The sequence below is a fragment of the Scyliorhinus torazame genome, chromosome 19, assembly GCF_047496885.1.
Source record: "Scyliorhinus torazame isolate Kashiwa2021f chromosome 19, sScyTor2.1, whole genome shotgun sequence".
Lineage (NCBI taxonomy): Eukaryota > Metazoa > Chordata > Chondrichthyes > Carcharhiniformes > Scyliorhinidae > Scyliorhinus > Scyliorhinus torazame.
The window spans coordinates 29025307-29046036 of NC_092725.1; the positions used below are offsets into that span (position 1 = coordinate 29025307).

At 50.6% G+C, this 20730-nt stretch overlaps 1 protein-coding gene across 1 annotated transcript in view; it reads right to left on the reverse strand.

The window, feature by feature from the left end:
- Positions 1-20730, reverse strand: part of LOC140395883 (complement factor B-like) — a 684813-nt gene that overhangs the window by 72705 nt on the left and 591378 nt on the right. The window contains exons 7-8 of the mRNA XM_072483954.1: positions 6079-6207; positions 2071-2151 (exon numbers count right to left, since the gene is read on the reverse strand). Of these exons, the coding sequence (XP_072340055.1) occupies positions 2071-2151; positions 6079-6207 (210 nt within the window). The remainder of the gene's footprint in view (positions 1-2070; positions 2152-6078; positions 6208-20730) is intronic.

Sequence of the window (20730 nt, forward strand, 5' to 3'; positions counted from 1 at the left end):
TACTGCAAGTTCGGTTTAGAACCAGCGAAGTTGGCTGGAGGGAAGTCGGAGATCTGAAGCAATCCTGAGGTAGCTGGTCTCAGTGCCGTTTGCAAAACAATAGTCGTCTGTCGGAGGCTGGGAACCTGTGAGATTGTGTCAAAATCGTGACTGCGCCAGGCTATTTCAGGCAAAGGATTACCGAAAGGAGAGTTGGAAATCCTGGAAGTGGATTCACGTTGGGAAATGCTGAGGGAACCCATCACATAGAAGGAGATTCTGAGTGCTGTCTTTTCGAGAATGGAGCTTGGAAAGACTCATGCGGAAACAAGGGTTGGATGACAGCTGGCTCACAGAGTAATAATCATCTGGAGGGGAAGGGGTATTCGCGGAGAAATCCACTTGCTTTCAGCGCGGTGTGTCTGACCACAGTCAGACTGTTGGTTTGCTGGGACTGTTTATTTACTGGGATTGTTACACAATGGAATCTGTGTTGTTCTGAGAATCGGTGTATATTTGAGAAGGTAAGTGGGAGTGAAGGAGTATTGTATTGTGGTCAAAAATGTCATGTTTAATCAATATTCGATTTGACATTTGTTAAAAGTTCATTGTCAGTCCCGCCCTCTGAAAAAAAAGGATAAGTTACGGTCACTTGAGGCAGGGTTTCAATCTGGCACCTTCCTGTCTAGTGGTAACATCAACTGAGATTGGAACAACCTTGACATCCTTCTAAAATTGAGGAGTCCGGGATTGGACTCAGAGCTCCAGGGTTTGTTAAACATTGTGCAAAATCCCCCTCCATCCTTGATTCCTCTCTGACTAAGACCATGTCCATGTGACGTGAAAGAGACCATCAACTGCTTAAAGCAAACCTTACTTTCTACTTACTTAAGAACAAAAATGGCTGCCACAGGTCATATGATTTGTAAGTTGGCTACAGTTCTGGAAACTCATAATCATAATTATGGGACAAAGCTCAAAACTAATCCATGTGGAAATGAGCACCTACTCTTTTCTGGATTCATTACAATCTCCGGAACAAGAGAGAAGCAGTTAGTCTATCTCCCCAGGCTGGAATTATGAGAGAGAGAGAGAGAGTTCTATTGAAACTTGTGGTACCTAGATAGGCGCAAACAGCCACCATCGATTTCCACAGGTGAACAATGCATTTTATTTTGACCAACAGCACAGAAGCTGATTGGTTCTCTGACATTGACTCACCAATGGCAACCCCACGTGACTTATGTAGTCCTTTGCCTTTGGGATGGTTTAAGATGATAATCCTGGACTCTGGTGTCAGTCTGTCGATGCCAAGGCAGGACTCCAGGCCTGACACCAAAGCCTGACTCAAGCCTTACCCTGTCCAAGGCTCTCGGAAAGAATCCAGCCATTGCCTGGAGAGTGGACCAGGTTTCTGCAAACCAACCTCACCTCATGGCACCTTCACCAACTTTAACGCAGATCTGCAACTCGCCATTTCAGTGAAGTGAAGTTGTCTCGACTTCAACTCCTACATTAAGGACAGCACTTACTGAACTCTGTTACTCATGCAAATTAATATCCACGTTTTTGTTTTTGTTTTTACTAGTTTTACATCACTTTTCTTTCTAAACTCCTTGTGTGCTTGTGTGAGTGTGTAGTTGGGACGACCATTGCACGGGTTTGAATGTATGAATAAACTATATGTCTAATTTAACCCTGAAGAGAGTTTGGTGCCGGCCAATTTAAAATGGGCTTCAAGAACAAATGGGTTGGGGAAAATGGCTCCCATTTCAGAAATTGAAACAGCTCCACTGACAAACAAAGAGTGACAAAATGAAGCAGGTTGGTTCCCTCTCCATAAAAAGCTGCATCACTTCACAATTCTCTGTGTGTTAAACGGCATCTGGCACACATCTGCCAGGTAAGTCTGTCTGTCCGTGTCGTGCCGAAGACTGTTACTGTCCCACTCATGGGTAACCACCCGACCAACGTTAATATCAGCGGCAAGTTTTGAAGTTCTTCATTTGCTTCCTCCTCAAACACAGCAGCGATTGCGAGTGAGGGAATTCCCGGAAAAGCTACACGGGAGCGAAAGGTGAAGGTGCTCACCAAGGTTCCGATCCGGGTCTGGGACAGTCTCTTTGATCTTCTGCACGACATCTGGGGGGCTGGGACCAACATTGTGACGACCTGTGGAGATATCGATTCGATCATTGGGAGGGAGTCACTAAACTGCAGAGTTCACAGGCAAAAACTGACCAATCCTGATGGAGAATGGGCACCTATCAGAGAGCCGGAGACATTTATACCACCAAAGACATATTTACCATCAGTGGCTCCGAGAAATGTGGAAAACAGCAGCACGAGATGACCATTCGGCCCATCGAGCCTGCTCCGCCATTCAATATCATGGCTGATCCTCAATCTCAACAGAGAATACTCCCTCAGTACTGACCCTCAGACAGTGCGGCGCTCCCTCAGTACTGACTCTCCGACAGTGCGGCGCTCCCTCAGTACTGACCCTCTGACAGTGCGGCACTCCCTTAGCACTGACCCTCCGACAGTGCGGCACTCCCTCAGTACTGACCCTCCGACAGTGCGGCACTCCCTCAGTACTGACCCTCCGACAGTGCGGTGCTCCCTCAGTACTGACCCTCTGACAGTGCGGCGCTCCCTCAGTACTGACCCTCTAACAGTGCGGCGCTCCCTCAGCTCTGACCCTCCGACAGTGCGGCGCTCCCTCAGCACTGACCCTCCGACAGTGCAGCACTCCCTCAGTACTGACCCTCTGACAGTGCGGCGCTCCCTCAGTACTGACCCTCCGACAGTGCGGCACTCCCTCAGTACTGACCCTCTGACAGTGCGGCGCTCCCTCAGTACTGACCCTCCGACAGTGCGGCACTCCCTCAGTACTGACCCTCTGACAGTGCGGCGCTCCCTCAGTACTGACCCTCTAACAGTGCGGCACTCCCTCAGTACTGACCCTCTGACAGTGCGGCGCTCCCTCAGTACTGACCCTCCGACAGTGCGGCACTCCCTCAGTACTGACCCTCCGACAGTGCGGTGCTCCCTCAGTACTGACCCTCTAACAGTGTGGCACTCCCTCGGTATTGATCCTCCGACAGTGTGGAGCTCCCTCAGTACTGACTCTCCGACAGTGCGGCGCTCCCTCAGTACTGACCCTCGAACAGTGCGGCACTCCCTCAGTACTGACCCTCCGACAGTGCGGCGCTCCCTCAGCACTGACCCTCTGACAGTGCGGAGCTCCCTCAGTACTGACCCTCCGACAGTGCGGCGCACCCTCAGTACTGACCCACTGACAGTGCGGCACTCCCTCAGTACTGACCCTCTGACAGTGCGGCACTCCCTCAGTACTGACCCTCTGACAGTGCGGCGCTCCCTCAGTACTGACCCTCTGACAGTGCGGCACTCACTCAGTACTGGCCCTCTGACAGTGCAGCACTCCCTCAGTACTGACCCTCTGACAGTGCGGCGCTCCCTCAGCACTGACTCTCTGACAGTGCGGTGCTCCCTCAGTACTGACCCTCTGACAGTGCAGCACTCCCTCAGTACTGACCCTCTGACAGTGCGGCACTCCCTCAGCACTGACCCTCTAACAGTGCGGTGCTCCCTCAGCACTGCCACTCCGACAGTGTGGCTCTCCCTCAACACTGACCCTCCAACAGTGCGGTGCTCCCTCAACACTGACCCTCCAACAGTGCGGCGCTCCCTCAGTACTGACCCTCTGACAGTGCGGCTCTCCCTCAACACTGACCCTCTGACAGTGCGGCGCTCCCTCAACACTGACCCTCCAACAGTGCGGCGCTCCCTCAGTACCGACCCTCCGACAGTGCAGCACTCGCTCAGTACTGACCCTCCGACTGTGCGGCGCTCCCTCAACACTGACCCTCCGACTGTGCGGGGCTCCCTCAACACTGACCCCCCAACAGTGTGGCGCTCCCTCAGTACCGACCCTCCGACAGTGCGGCGCTCCCTCAGTACTGACCCTCCGACAGTGCGATGCTCCCTCAGCAAGACCCTCCGACTGTGCGGCGCTCCCTCAGCACTGACACTCCGACAGTGCGGTGCTCCCTCAGCACTGACACTCCGACAGTGCGCTGCTACCTCAGTACTGACCCTCCGCCAGTGCGGTGCTCCCTCAGCACTGTCCCTCCGACAGTACGGCGCTCCCTCAGTACTGTCCCTCCGACAGTGCGGCGCTCCCTCAGTACTGATCCTCTGACAGTGCGGTACTCCCTCAGTACTGATCCTCTGACAGGGTGGCACTCCCTCAGCACCGTCCCTCCGACAGTGCGGCACTCCCTCAGTACTGATACTCTGACAGGGTGGCACTCCCTCAGTACTGACCCTCCGACAGTGCAGCACTTCCTCAGTACTGACCCTCCAACAGTGCGGCACTCCCTCTGTCCTGGCCCTCTGACAGTGCGGTGCTCCCTCAGTACTGACCTTCCGACAGTGAGGCACTCCCGCAGCACTGACTCTCCGACAGTGCGGTGCTCCCTCAGTACTGACCCTCCGACAGTGCAGCATTCCCTCAGGACTGACCCTCCGACATTGGGGAGCTCCCTCAGTACTGATCCTCTGACAGTGCGGTACTCCCTCAGTACTGATCCTCTGACAGGGTGGCACTCCCTCAGCACCGTCCCTCCGACAGTGCGGCGCTCCCTCAGTACTGTCCCTCCGACAGTGCGGCACTCCCTCAGTACTGATCCTCTGACAGGGTGGCACTCCCTCAGTACTGACCCTCCGACAGTGCAGCACTTCCTCAGTACTGACCCTCCAACAGTGCGGCACTCCCTCTGTCCTGGCCCTCTGACAGTGCGGTGCTCCCTCAGTACTGACCTTCCGACAGTGAGGCACTCCCTCAGCACTGACCCTCCGACAGTGCGGTGCTCCCTCAGTACTGACCCTCCGACAGTGCAGCACTCCCTCAGCACTGACCCTCCGACAGTGGGGAGCTCCCTCAGTACTGACCCTCCGACAGAGCGGCGCTCCCTCAGTCCTGACACTCCGAAAGTGCGGCACTCCCTCAGCACTGACCCTCCGACAGTGCGGTGCTCCCACAGTACTGACCCTCCGACAGTGCGGCACTCCCTCAGCACTGGCTCTCCAACAGTGCGGCTCTCTCTCAGCACTGACTCTCTGACAGTGCGGTGCTCCCTCAGTACTGACCCTCCAACAGTGCGGCACTCCCTCAGCACTGACCGTCTGCCAGTGCGGCGCTCCCTCAGTACTGACCGTCTGACAGTGCGGCGCTCCCTCAGCACTGACTCTCCAACAGTGCGGCTCTCTCTCAGCACTGACTCTCTGACAGTGCGGTGCTCCCTCAGCACTGACTCTCTGACAGTGCGGTGCTCCCTCAGTCCTGACCCTCCGACAGTGCGGCGCTCCCTCAGTACTGACCCTCCAACAGTGCGGCGCTCCCTCAGCACTGACCCTCTGACAGTGCGGCGCGCCCTCAGCAATGACCCTCCCACAGTGCAGCGTTCCCTCAGTACTGACCCTCTGACAGTGCAGCGCTCCCTCAGCACTGACCCTTGAACAGTGCGACTCTCCCTCAGCACTGACCCTCTGATAGTGCGGCACTCCCTCAGTACTGACCGTCTGACTGTGCGGCGCTCCCCCAGCACTGACCCTCCGACAGTGCGGCGCTCCCTCAGTATTGAAGCTCCGACAGTGCGGCACTCCCTCAGTACTGAGCGTCCGACAGTGCAGCGCTCCCTCAGTACTGACCCTCCGACAGTGCGACTCTCCCTCAGTACTGACCCTCCGACAGTGCGGCACTCCCTCAGTACTGACCCTCCGACAGTGCGGCACTCCCTCTTTACTGACCCTCCGACAGTGCGGCGCTCCCTCAGTACTGACCCTCCGACAGTGCGGCACTCCCTCAGTACTGACCCTCCGACAGTGCGGCGCTCCCTCAGTACTGACCCTCCGACAGTGCGGCGCTCCCTCAGTACTGACCCTCCGACAGTGCGGCGCTCCCTCAGCACTGACCGTCCGACTGTGCGGCGCTCCCTCAGCACTGACCGTCCAACAGTGCGGCGCTCCCTCAGTACTGACCCTTGAACAGTGCGTTTAAGGTAATTCCGTTACCGTCTGTAATTAGGAGAATTATGTGCCTCGGGACTCCTGCTCTCCTTTTTTCCTGCATTGTCTCGTTTATAGATTCCAGAACCTTCCTCAGAGCTCCTCCAATGTTCGTCCCCATCTGATTCTCAAAACCTACCGGAAAGAGAATGGAGTTCACTTGTTAGATGTGGGAGCGAGAGAGAGAGCGAGTCACATAGAGAGGGAGAGTCAGTGAGGTAGAGAGAGATAGAGAGAGACAGTGAGAGAGATAGAGAGAGACAGTGAGAGAGAGAGAGGCAGAGAGAGAGAGAGAGCGTCACATAGAAAGGGAAAGTCAGTGAGATAGAGAGAGATTATAGAGACCATAAGACCATAAGACATAGGAGCGGAAGTAAGGCCATTCGGCCCATCGAGTCCACTCCACCATTCAATCATGGCTGATTTCAACTCCATTTACCCGCTCTCTCTCCATAGCCCTTAATTCCTCGAGAAATCAAGAATTTATCAACTTCTGTCTTAAAGACAGTCAACGTCCCGGCCTCCACCGCCCTCTGTGGCAATGAATTCCACAGACCCACCACTCTCTGGCTGAAGAATTTTCTCCTCACTTCTGTTCTAAAGTGACTCCCTTTTATTCTAAGGCTGTGCCCCCGGGTCCTAGTCTCCCTTGCTAATGGAAACAAATTCCCTACATCCACCCTATCTAAGCCATTCATTATCTTGTAAGTTTCTATTCGATCTCCCCTCAACCTCCTAAACTCCAATGAATATAATCCCAGGATCCTCAGACGTTCATCGTATGTTAGGCCTACCATTCCTGGGATCATCCGTGTGAATCTCCGCTGGACCCGCTCCAGTGCCAGTATGTCCTTCCTGAGGTGTGGGGCCCAAAATTGCTCACAGTATTCTAAATGGGGCCTAACTAATGCTTTATAAAGCTTCAGAAGTACATCCCTGCTTTTATATTCCAAGCCTCTTGAGATGAATGACAACATTGCATTTGCTTTCTTAATTACGGACTCAACCTGCAAGTTTACCTTTAGAGAATCCTGGGCTAGGACTCCCAAGTCCCTTTGCACTTCAGCATTATGAATTTTGTCACCGTTTAGAAAATAGTCCATGCCTCTATTCTCATGCCTCACAGAGAACAGCTGTGGCCCCAACACTGAACCCTGCGGGACACCACTCGTCACCGGTTGCCATTCCGAAAAAGAACCTTTTATCCCAACTCTCTGCCTTCTGCCTGACAGCCAATCGTCAATCCATGTTAGTACCTTGCCTCGAATACCATGGGCACTTATTTTACTCAGCAGTCTCCTGTGAGGCACCTTATCAAAGGCCTTTTGGAAGTCAAGAAGTCAACATCCATTGGCTCTCCTTGGTCTAACCTATTTGTTATCTCTTCAAAGAACTCTAACAGGTTTGTCAGGCACGACCTCCCCTTACTAAACCCATGCTGACTTGTCCTAATCCGACCCTGCACCTCCAAGAATTTAGAAATCTCATCCTTAACAATGGATTCTAGAATCTTGCCAACAACCGAGGTTAGGCTAATTGGCCTATAATTTTCCATCTTTTTCCTTGTTCCCTTCTTGAACAGGGGGGTTACAACAGTGATAGACAGAGACAGTGAGAGAGAGAGAGAGAGTCAGAGAGAGAGAGAGGGAGACAATGAGAGAGAGTGAGAGAGTGAGCGAGGGAGAGACAGATATCAAGACAGAGGGAGAGGGAACGAGAGAGAGACAGAAAGAAAGAGACAGACAGGTGGTAAGTAGTAAATAAACTCAGTTTCGGGGCTGTTTTCAGAGGTGAACCAAATAAAGAAAAGGAAAGAAAGCAAACTGTGGGGTAAAACAAAATAGGGCAGCTCCTGTATGGGCACTGCCCAAACGTAGCAAAATAGGGCAGCTCCTGTATGGGCACTGCCCAAACGTAACAAAATAGGGCAGCTCCTGTATGGGCACTGCCCAAACGTAACAAAATAGGGCAGCTCCTGTATGGGCACTGCCCAAACGTAACAAAATATGGCAGCTCCTGTATGGGCACTGCCCAAATGTAACAAAATAGAGCGGCTCCTGTATGGGCACTGCCCAAACGTAACAAAATAGAGCAGCTCCTGTATGGGCACTGTCCAAACGTAACAAAATAGAGCCGCTCCTGTATGGGCACTGCCCAAACGTAACAAAATAGAGCAGCTCCTGTATGGGCACTGTCCAAACGTAACAAAATAGAGCAGCTCCTGTATGGGCACTGCCCAAATGTAACAAAATAGAGCAGCTCCTGTATGGGCACTGCCCAAACGTAACAAAATAGAGCCGCTCCTGTATGGGCACTGTCCAAACGTAACAAAATAGGGCCGCTCCTGTATGGGCACTGTCCAAACGTAACAAAATAGAGCCGCTCCTGTATGGGCACTGTCCAAACGTAACAAAATAGAGCCGCTCCTGTATGGGCACTGCCCAAACGTAACAAAATAGAGCAGCTCCTGTATGGGCACTGCCCAAACGTAACAAAATAGAGCAGCTCCTGTATGGGCACTGTCCAAACATAACAAAATAGAGCAGCTCCTGTATGGGCACTGCCCAAATGTAACAAAATAGAGCAGCTCCTGTATGGGCACTGTCCAAACATAACAAAATAGAGCAGCTCCTGTATGGGCACTGCCCAAACATAACAAAATAGAGCAGCTACTGTATGGGCACTGCCCAAACGTAACAAAATAGAGCGGCTCGTGTATGGGCACTGCCCAAACATAACAAAATAGAGCAGCTACTGTATGGGCACTGCGCAAAGTAACAAAATAGGGCCGCTCCTGTATGGGCACTGCCCAAACGTAACAAAATAGAGCCGCTCCTGTATGGGCACTGTCCAAACATAACAAAATAGAGCCGCTCCTGTATGGGCACTGCCCAAACGTAACAAAATAGAGCAGCTCCTGTATGGGCACTGCCCAAACATAACAAAATAGAGCAGCTACTGTATGGGCACTGTCCAAACGTAACAAAATAGAGCCGCTCCTGTATGGGCACTGCCCAAACGTAACAAAATAGAGCAGCTCCTGTATGGGCACTGTCCAAACATAACAAAATAGAGCAGCTCCTGTATGGGCCCTGCCCAAACATAACAAAATAGAGCAGCTACTGTATGGGCACTGCCCAAACGTAACAAAATAGAGCGGCTCGTGTATGGGCACTGCCCAAACATAACAAAATAGAGCAGCTACTGTATGGGCACTGCGCAAACGTAACAAAATAGGGCCGCTCCTGTATGGGCACTGCCCAAACGTAACAAAATATGGCCGCTCCTGTATGGGCACTGTCCAAACGTAACAAAATAGAGCAGCTACTGTATGGGCACTGTCCAAACGTAACAAAATAGTGCAGCTCCTGTCTGGGCACTGTCCAAACGTAACAAAATAGGGCAGCTCCTGTATGGGCACTGCCCAAACGTAACAAACTAGAGCCGCTCCTGTATGGGCACTGTCCAAACGTAACAAAATAGGGCAGCTCCTGTATGGGCACTGCCCAATTGTAACAAAATAGAGCAGCTCCTGTGTGGGCACTGCCCAAACGTAACAAAATAGAGCAGCTCCGGTATGGGCACTGCCCAAACGTAACAAAATAGAGCCGCTCCTTTATGGGCACTGCCCAAACGTAACAAAATAGGGCCGCTCCTGTATGGGCACTGCCCAAACGTAACAAAATAGGGCCGACCTGTATGGGCACTGTCCAAACGGAACAAAATAGGGTCGCTCCTGTATGGGCACTGCCCAAACGTAACAAAATAGGGCCGCTCCTGTATGGGCACTGCCCAAACGTAACAAAATAGAGCGGCTCTTGTATGGGCACTGTCCAAACGGAACAAAATAGGGTCGCTCCTGTATGGGCACTGCCCAAACGTAACAAAATAGGGCCGCTCCTGTATGGGCACTGCCCAAAAGTAACAAAATAGAGCGGCTCCTGTATGGGCACTGTCCAAACGTAAAAAAATGGAGCAGCTCCTGTCTGAGCACTGCCCAAAAGTAACAAAATAGAGCCGCTCCTTTATGGGCACTGTCCAAACGTAACAAAATAGAGCAGCTCCTGTATGGGCACTGTCCAAACGTAACAAAATAGAGCCGCTCCTGTATGGGCACTGCCCAAACGTAACAAAATTGGGCGGCTCCTGTACGGGCACTGTCCAAACGTAACAAAATAGAGCAGCTACTGTATGGGCACTGTCCAAACGTAACAAAATAGAGCAGCTCCTGTATGGGCACTGCCCAAACGTAACAAAATAGAGCAGCTACTGTATGTGCACTGTCCAAACGTAACAAAATAGAGCCGCTCCTGTATGGGCACTGCCCAAACATAACAAAATAGGGCGGCTCCTGTATGGGCACTGCCCAAACATAACAAAATAGGGCCGCTCCTGTATGGGCACTGTCCAAACGTAACAAAATAGAGCCGCTCCTGTATGGGCACTGCCCAAACGTAACAAAATAGAGCGGCTCCTGTATGGGCACTGCCCAAACATAACAAAATAGGGCGGCTCCTGTATGGGCACTGTCCAAACGTAACAAAATAGTGCATCTCCTGTATGGGCACTGCCCAAACGTAACAAAATAGAGCCGCTCCTGTATGGGCACTGCCCAAACGTAACAAAATAGAGCGGCTCCTGTATGGGCACAGTCCAAACGTAACAAAATAGGGCATCTCCTGTATAGGCACTGCCCAAAAGTAACAAAATAGAGCAGCTCCTGTATGGGCACTGTCCAAACGTAACAAAATAGAGCAGCTCCTGTATGAGCACTGTCCAAACGTAACAAAAGAGTGCGGCGCCTGTATGGGCACTGCCCAAACATAACAAAATAGATCGGCTCCTGTATGGGCACAGTCCAAACGTAACAAAATAGAGCCGCTCCTGTATGGGCACTGTCCAAACGTAACAAAATAGAGCCGCTCCTGTATGGGCACTGTCCAAACGTAACAAAAGAGTGCGGCGCCTGTATGGGGACTGCCCAAACGTAACAAAATAGGGCCGCTCCTGTTTGGGCACTGTCCAAACGTAACAAGATAGAGCAGCTCCTGTATGGGCACTGTCCAAACGTAACAAACTAGAGCCGCTCCTGTATGGGCACTGTCCAAACGTAACAAAATAGAGCCGCTCCTGTATGGGCACTGCCCAAACGTAACAAAATGGTGCAGCTCCTGGATGCTCACTGCCCAAACGTAACAAAATGGTGCAGCTCATGTATGGGCACTGTCCAAACGTAACAAAATAGGGCAGCTCCTGTATGGGCACTGCCCAAACGTAACAAAATAGAGCCGCTCCTGTATGGGCACTGCCCAAACATAACAAAATAGGGCAGCTCCTGTATGGGCACTGCGCAAACTTAACAAAATGGTGCAGCTCCTGTATGAGTACTGCCCAAAAGGAACAAAATCGAGCAGCTCCTGTATGGGCACTGCGCAAAATTAACAAAATAAGGCCGCTCCTGTATGGGCACTGTCCAAACGTAACAAAATAGGGCAGCTCCTGTCTGGGCACTGTCCAAACGTAACAAAATAGGGCAGCTCCTGTATGGGCACTGCCCAAACGTAACAAACTCTAGCCGCTCCTGTATGGGCACTGTCCAAACGTAACAAAATAGGGCAGCTCCTGTATGGGCACTGCCCAAATGTAACAAAATAGAGCAGCTCCTGTGTGGGCACTGCCCAAACGTAACAAAATAGAGCAGCTCTGGTATGGGCACTGCCCAAACGTAACAAAATAGAGCCGCTCCTTTATGGGCACTGCCCAAACGTAACAAAATAGGGCCGCTCCTGTATGGGCACTGTCCAAACATAACAAAATAGGGCCGCTCCTGTATGGGCACTGCCCAAACGTAACAAAATAGGGCCGCTCCTGTATGGGCACTGCCCAAACGTAACAAAATAGAGCGGCTCCTGTATGGGCACTGTCCAAACGTAACAAAATAGAGCGGCTCCTGTATTGGCACTGTCCAAACGTAACAAAATAGTGCCGCTCCTGTATGGGCACTGCCCAAAAGTAACAAAATAGAGCGGCTCCTGTATGGGCACTGTCCAAACGTAAAAAAATAGAGCAGCTCCTGTCTGAGCACTGCCCAAAAGTAACAAAATAGAGCCGCTCCTTTATGGGCACTGTCCAAACGTAACAAAATAGAGCCGCTCCTGTATGGGAACTGTCCAAACGTAACAAAAGAGTGCGGCGCCTGTATGGGCACTGTCCAAACGTAACAAAATTGGGCGGCTCCTGTACGGGCACTGTCCAAACGTAACAAAATTGAACCGCTCCTGTATGGGCACTGCCCAAATGTAACAAAATAGTGCCGCTCCTTTATGGGCACTGTCCAAACGTAACAAAATAGGGCGGCTCCTATATGGGCACTGCCCAAACGTAACAAAATAGAGCGGCTCCTGCATGGGCACTGTCCAAACGTAACAAAATAGAGCCGCTCCTGTATGGGCACTGTCCAAACGTAACAAAATAGTGCGGCTCCTGTCTGGGCACTGCCCAAACGTAACAAAATATTGCAGCTCCTGTCTGGGCACTGCCCAAACGTAACAAAATAGGGCAGCTCCTGTATGGGCACTGTCCAAACGTAACAAAATAGAGCCGCTCCTGTATGGGCACTGTCCAAACGTAACAAAATAGAGCAGCACCTGTATCGGCACTGTCCAAACGTAACAAAATAGGGCCGCTCCTGTATGGGCACTGTCCAAACGTAACAAAATAGAGCGGCTCCTGTATTGGCACTGTCCAAACGTAACAAAATAGTGCCGCTCCTGTATGGGCACTGCCCAAAAGTAACAAAATAGAGCGGCTCCTGTATGGGCACTGTCCAAACGTAAAAAAATAGAGCAGCTCCTGTCTGAGCACTGCCCAAAAGTAACAAAATAGAGCCGCTCCTTTATGGGCACTGTCCAAACGTAACAAAATAGAGCCGCTCCTGTATGGGAACTGTCCAAACGTAACAAAAGAGTGCGGCGCCTGTATGGGCACTGTCCAAACGTAACAAAATTGGGCGGCTCCTGTACGGGCACTGTCCAAACGTAACAAAATTGAACCGCTCCTGTATGGGCACTGCCCAAATGTAACAAAATAGTGCCGCTCCTTTATGGGCACTGTCCAAACGTAACAAAATAGGGCGGCTCCTATATGGGCACTGCCCAAACGTAACAAAATAGAGCGGCTCCTGCATGGGCACTGTCCAAACGTAACAAAATAGAGCCGCTCCTGTATGGGCACTGTCCAAACGTAACAAAATAGTGCGGCTCCTGTCTGGGCACTGCCCAAACGTAACAAAATATTGCAGCTCCTGTCTGGGCACTGCCCAAACGTAACAAAATAGGGCAGCTCCTGTATGGGCACTGTCCAAACGTAACAAAATAGAGCCGCTCCTGTATGGGCACTGTCCAAACGTAACAAAATAGAGCAGCACCTGTATCGGCACTGTCCAAACGTAACAAAATAGGGCCGCTCCTGTATGGGCACTGTCCAAACATAACAAAATAGAGCGGCTCCTGTATGGGCACTGCCCAAACGTAACAAAATAGTGCGGCTCCTGTATGGGCACTTTCCAAACGTAACAAAATTGAGCCGCTCCTGTATGGGCACTGTCCAAACGTAACAAAATAGGGCCTCTCTTGTATGGGCACTGCCCAAATGTAACAAAATAGGGCCGCTCCTTTATGGGCACTGTCCAAACGTAACAAAATAGGGCAGCTCCTATATGGGCACTGCCCAAACGTAACAAAATAGAGCGGCTCCTGTATGGGCACTGCCCAAACGTAACAAAATAGAGCGGCTCCTGTATGGGCACTGACCAAACATAACAAAATAGTGCGGCTCCTGTATGGGCATGCCCAAACGTAACAAAATAGAGCGGCTCCTGTATGGGCACTGCCGAACGTAACAAAATAGGACCGCTCCTGTATGGGCACTGCCCATACGTAACAAAATAGAGCCGCTCCTTTATGGGCACTGCCCAAACGTAACAAAATAGAGCAGCTCCTGTATGGGCACTGCGCAAACTTAACAAAATGGTGCAGCTCCTGTATGGGCACTGTCCAAACGTAACAAAATAGAGCAGCTCCTGTATGGGCACTGTCCAAACATAACAAAATAGAGCCGCTCCTTTATGGGCACTGCCCAAACGTAACAAAATAGAGCAGCTCCTGTATGGGCACTGCGCAAACTTAACAAAATGGTGCAGCTCCTGTATGGGCACTGTCCAAACGTAACAAAATAGAGCAGCTCCTGTATGGGCACTGTCCAAACATAACAAAATAGAGCCGCTCCTTTATGGGCACTGCCCAAACGTAACAAAATAGAGCAGCTCCTGTATGGGCACTGTACAAACATAACAAAATAGAGCCGCTCCTTTATGGGCACTGCCCAAACGTAACAAAATAGAGCAGCTCCTGTATGGGCACTGCGCAAACTTAACAAAATGGTGCAGCTCCTGTATGGGCACTGTCAAAACGTAACAAAATAGAGCAGCTCCTGTATGGGCACTGTCCAAACATAACAAAATAGAGCAGCTCCTGTATGGGCACTGCGCAAACTTAACAAAATGGTGCAGCTCCTGTATGGGCACTGCCCAAACGTAACAAAATAGGGCCGCTCCTGTATGGGCACTGTCCAAACGTAACAAACTAGAGCGGCTCCTGTATGGGCACTGCCCAAACATAACAAAATAGAGCGGCTCCTGTATGGGCACTGCCCAAACGTAACAAAATAGAGCGGCTCCTGTATGGGCACTGCCCAAACGTAACAAAATAGGGCGGCTCCTGTATGGGCACTGTCCAAACGTAACAAAATAAAGCAGCTCCTGTATGGACACTGCGCAAACTTAACAAAATGGTGCAGCTCCTGTATGGGCACTGCCCAAACGTAACAAAATAGGGCGGCTCCTGTATGGGCACTGTCCAAACGTAACAAAATAAAGCAGCTCCTGTATGGGCACTGTCCAAATGTAACAAAATAGAGCAGCTCCTGTATGGGCACTGTCCAAATGTAACAAAATAGAGCAGCTCCTGTATGGGCACTGCCAAAACGTAACAAAATAGAGCAGCTCCTGTATGGGCACTGCCCAAACGTAACAAAATAGAGCGGCTCCTGTATGGGCACTGTCCAAATGTAACAAACTAGAGCCGCTCCCGTATGGGCACTGCGCAAACTTAACAAAATGGTGCAGCTCCTGTATGGGCACTGCCCAAAAGGAACAAAAGAGGGCAGCTCCTCTATGGGCACTGTCCAAACGTAACAATATAGAGCAGCTCCTGTATGGGCACTGCCCAAAAGGAACAAAATAGGGCCGCCCCTGTATGGGCACTGCGCAAACGTAACAAAATAAGGCAGCTCCTGTATGGGCACTGCGCAAACGTAACAAAATAGGGCAGCTCCTGTATGGGCACTGACCAAACGCAACAAAATAGAGCAACTCCTGTATGGGCACTGTCCAAACGTAACAAAATAGGGCGGCTCCTGTATGGGCACTGCCCAAACGTAACAAAATAGTGCGGCTCATGTATGGGCACTGTCCAAACGTAACAAAATAGAGCCGCTCCTGTGTGGGCACTGCCCAAACGTAACAAAATAGTGCGGCTCATGTATGGGCACTGCACAAACGTAACAAAATAGAGCAGCTCCTGTATGGGCACTGCCCAAAATTAACAAAATAGAGCAACTCCTGTATGGGCACTGCCCAAAATTAACAAAATAGAGCAGCTCCTGTATGGGAACTGCCTAAACGTAACAAAATAGAGCGGCTCCTGTATGGGCACTGCGCAAACGTAACAAAATAAAGCAGCTACTGTATGGGAACTGCTTAAACGTAACAAAATAGAGCCGCTCCTATATGGGCACTGCCCAAACGTAACAAAATAGGGCAGCTCCTGTATGGGCACTGCCCAAACGTAACAAAATAGGGCAGCTCCTGAATAGGCACTGCGCAAAATTAACAAAATAGAGCAGCTACTGTATGGGAACTGCCTAAACGTAACAAAATAGAGCCGCTCCTGTATGGGCACTGCCCAAAAGTAACAAAATAGAGCCGCTCCTGTATGGGCACTGTCCAAACGGAACAAAATAGGGCATCTCCTGCATGGGCACTGCGCAAAAGTAAGAAAATAGGGCCGCTCCTGTATGGGCACTGCCCAAAAGTAACAAAATAGAGCGGCTCCTGTATGGGCACTGTCCAAACGTAAAAAAATAGAGCAGCTCCTGTCTGAGCACTGCCCAAAAGTAACAAAATAGAGCCGCTCCTTTATGGGCACTGTCCAAACGTAACAAAATAGAGCCGCTCCTGTATGGGAACTGTCCAAACGTAACAAAAGAGTGCGGCGCCTGTATGGGCACTGTCCAAACGTAACAAAATTGGGCGGCTCCTGTACGGGCACTGTCCAAACGTAACAAAATTGAACCGCTCCTGTATGGGCACTGCCCAAATGTAACAAAATAGGGCCGCTCCTTTATGGGCACTGTCCAAACGTAACAAAATAGGGCGGCTCCTATATGGGCACTGCCCAAACGTAACAAAATAGAGCGGCTCCTGTATGGGCACTGTCCAAACGTAACAAAATAGAGCCGCTCCTGTATGGGCACTGTCCAAACGTAACAAAATAGTGCGGCTCCTGTCTGGGCACTGCCCAAACGTAACAAAATATTGCAGCTCCTGTCTGGGCACTGCCCAAACGTAACAAAATAGGGCAGCTCCTGTATGGGCACTGTCCAAACGTAACAAAATAGAGCCGCTCCTGTATGGGCACTGTCCAAACGTAACAAAATAGAGCAGCACCTGTATCGGCACTGCCCAAACGTAACAAAATAGGGCCGCTCCTGTATTGGCACTGTCCAAACGTAACAAAATAGGGCCGCTCCTGTATGGGCACTGGCCAAACGTAACAAAATAGAGCGGCTCCTGTATGGGCACTGCCCAAACGTAACAAAATAGTGCGGCTCCTGTATGGGCACTTTCCAAACGTAACAAAATTGAGCCGCTCCTGTATGGGCACTGTCCAAACGTAACAAAATAGGGCCTCTCCTGTATGGGCACTGCCCAAATGTAACAAAATAGGGCCGCTCCTTTATGGGCACTGTCCAAACGTAACAAAATAGGGCAGCTCCTATATGGGCACTGCCCAAACGTAACAAAATAGAGCGGCTCCTGTATGGGCACTGCCCAAACGTAACAAAATAGAGCGGCTCCTGTATGGGCATGCCCAAACGTAACAAAATAGAGCGGCTCCTGTATGGGCACTGCCGAACGTAACAAAACAGGACCGCTCCTGTATGGGCACTGCCCATACGTAACAAAATAGAGCCGCTCCTTTATGGGCACTGCCCAAACGTAACAAAATAGAGCAGCTCCTGTATGGGCACTGCGCAAACTTAACAAAATGGTGCAGCTCCTGTATGGGCACTGTCCAAACGTAACAAAATAGAGCAGCTCCTGTATGGGCACTGTCCAAACATAACAAAATAGAGCCGCTCCTTTATGGGCACTGCCCAAACGTAACAAAATAGAGCAGCTCCTGTATGGGCACTGCGCAAACTTAACAAAATGGTGCAGCTCCTGTATGGGCACTGTCCAAACGTAACAAAATAGAGCAGCTCCTGTATGGGCACTGTCCAAACATAACAAAATAGAGCAGCTCCTGTATGGGCACTGCGCAAACTTAACAAAATGGTGCAGCTCCTGTATGGGCACTGTCCAAACGTAACAAACTAGAGCTGCTCCTGTCTGGGCACTGCCCAAACATAACAAAATAGTGCAGCTCCTGTATGGGCACTGTCCAAACATAACAAAATAGTGCAGCTCCTGTATGGGCACTGCCCAAACGTAACAAAATAGAGCGGCTCCTGTATGGGCACTGCCCAAACGTAACAAAATAGGGCGGCTCCTGTATGGGCACTGTCCAAACGTAACAAAATAGAGCGGCTCCTGTATGGGCACTGCCCAAACGTAACAAAATAGAGCGGCTCCTGTATGGGCACTGCCCAAACGTAACAAAATAGAGCGGCTCCTGTATGGGCACTGCCCAAACGTAACAAAATAGAGCGGCTCCTGTATGGGCACTGCCCAAACGTAACAAAATAGGGCGGCTCCTGTATGGGCACTGTCCAAACGTAACAAAATAGGGCGGCTCCTGTATGGGCACTGTCCAAACGTAACAAAATAAAGCAGCTCCTGTATGGACACTGCGCAAACTTAACAAAATGGTGCAGCTCCTGTATGGGCACTGTCCAAACGTAACAAAATAGAGCAGCTCCTGTATGGGCACTGCCCAAACGTAACAAAATAGGGCGGCTCCTGTATGGGCACTGCCCAAACGTAACAAAATAGGGCGGCTCCTGTATGGGCACTGTCCAAACGTAACAAAATAAAGCAGCTCCTGTATGGACACTGCGCAAACTTAACAAAATGGTGCAGCTCCTGTATGGGCACTGTCCAAACGTAACAAAATAGAGCAGCTCCTGTATGGGCACCGCCCAAACGTAACAAACTAGAGCCGCTCCCGTATGGGCACTGCCCAAACGTAACAAAATAGAGCCGCTCCTGTATGGGCACTGTCCAAATGTAACAAACTAGAGCCGCTCCCGTATGGGCACTGCGCAAACTTAACAAAATGGTGCAGCTCCTGTATGGGCACTGCCCAAAAGGAACAAAAGAGGGCAGCTCCTCTATGGGCACTGTCCAAACGTAACAATATAGAGCAGCTCCTGTATGGGCACTGCCCAAAAGGAACAAAATAGGGCCGCCCCTGTATGGGCACTTTCCAAACGTAACAAAACAGGGCAGCTCCTGTATGGGCACTGCCCAAAAGGAACAAAATAGGGCCGCCCCTGTATGGGCACTTTCCAAACGTAACAAAACAGGGCCGCCCCTGTATGGGCACTTTCCAAACGTAACAAAATAGGGCGGCTCCTGTATGGGCACTGCGCAAACGTAACAAAATAAGGCAGCTCCTGTATGGGCACTGACCAAACGCAACAAAATAGAGCAACTCCTGTATAGGCACTGTCCAAACGTAACAAAATAGGGCGGCTCCTGTATGGGCACTGCCCAAACAAACAAAATAGTGCGGCTCATGTATGGGCACTCTCCAAACGTAACAAAATAGAGCCGCTCCTGTGTGGGCACTGCCCAAACGTAACAAAATAGTGCGGCTCATGTATGGGCACTGCACAAACGTAACAAAATAGAGCAGCTCCTGTATGGGCACTGCCCAAAATTAACAAAATGGAGCAACTCCTGTATGGGCAAGCCCAAAATTAACAAAATAGAGCAGCTCCTGTATGGGAACTGCCTAAACGTAACAAAATAGAGCGGCTCCTGTATGGGCACTGCGCAAATGTAACAAAATAGAGCAGCTACTGTATGGGAACTGCCTAAACGTAACAAAATAGAGCCGCTCCTGTATGGTCACTGCCCAAACGTAACAAAATAGGGCAGCTCCTGTATGGGCACTGCCCAAACGTAACAAAATAGGGCAGCTCCTGTCTGGGCACTGCCCAAACGTAACAAAATAGGGCAGCTTCTGTATGGGCACTGTCCAAACGTAACAAAATAGAGCCGCTCCTGTATGGGCACTGTCCAAACGTAACAAAATAGAGCAGCACCTGTATCGGCACTGCCCAAACGTAACAAAATAGGGCCGCTCCTGTATTGGCACTGTCCAAACGTAACAAAATAGGGCCGCTCCTGTATGGGCACTGGCCAAACGTAACAAAATAGAGCGGCTCCTGTATGGGCACTGCCCAAACGTAACAAAATAGTGCGGCTCCTGTATGGGCACTTTCCAAACGTAACAAAATTGAGCCGCTCCTGTATGGGCACTGTCCAAACGTAACAAAATAGGGCCTCTCCTGTATGGGCACTGTCCAAATGTAACAAAATAGGGCCGCTCCTTTATGGGCACTGTCCAAACGTAACAAAATAGGGCAGCTCCTATATGGGCACTGCCCAAACGTAACAAAATAGAGCGGCTCCTGTATGGGCACTGCCCAAACGTAACAAAATAGAGCGGCTCCTGTATGGGCACTGTCCAAACATAACAAAATAGTGCGGCTCCTGTATGGGCATGCCCAAACGTAACAAAATAGAGCGGCTCCTGTATGGGCACTGCCGAACGTAACAAAATAGGACCGCTCCTGTATGGGCACTGCCCATACGTAACAAAATAGAGCCGCTCCTTTATGGGCACTGCCCAAACGTAACAAAATAGAGCAGCTCCTGTATGGGCACTGCGCAAACTTAACAAAATGGTGCAGCTCCTGTATGGGCAATGCCCATACGTAACAAAATAGAGCCGCTCCTTTATGGGCACTGCCCAAACGTAACAAAATAGAGCAGCTCCTGTATGGGCACTGTCCAAACATAACAAAATAGAGCCGCTCCTTTATGGGCACTGCCCAAACGTAACAAAATAGAGCAGCTCCTGTATGGGCACTGCGCAAACTTAACAAAATGGTGCAGCTCCTGTATGGGCACTGTCCAAACGTAACAAAATAGAGCAGCTCCTGTATGGGCACTGTCCAAACATAACAAAATAGAGCAGCTCCTGTATGGGCACTGCGCAAACTTAACAAAATGGTGCAGCTCCTGTATGGGCACTGTCCAAACGTAACAAACTAGAGCCGCTCCTGTATGGGCACTGCCCAAACGTA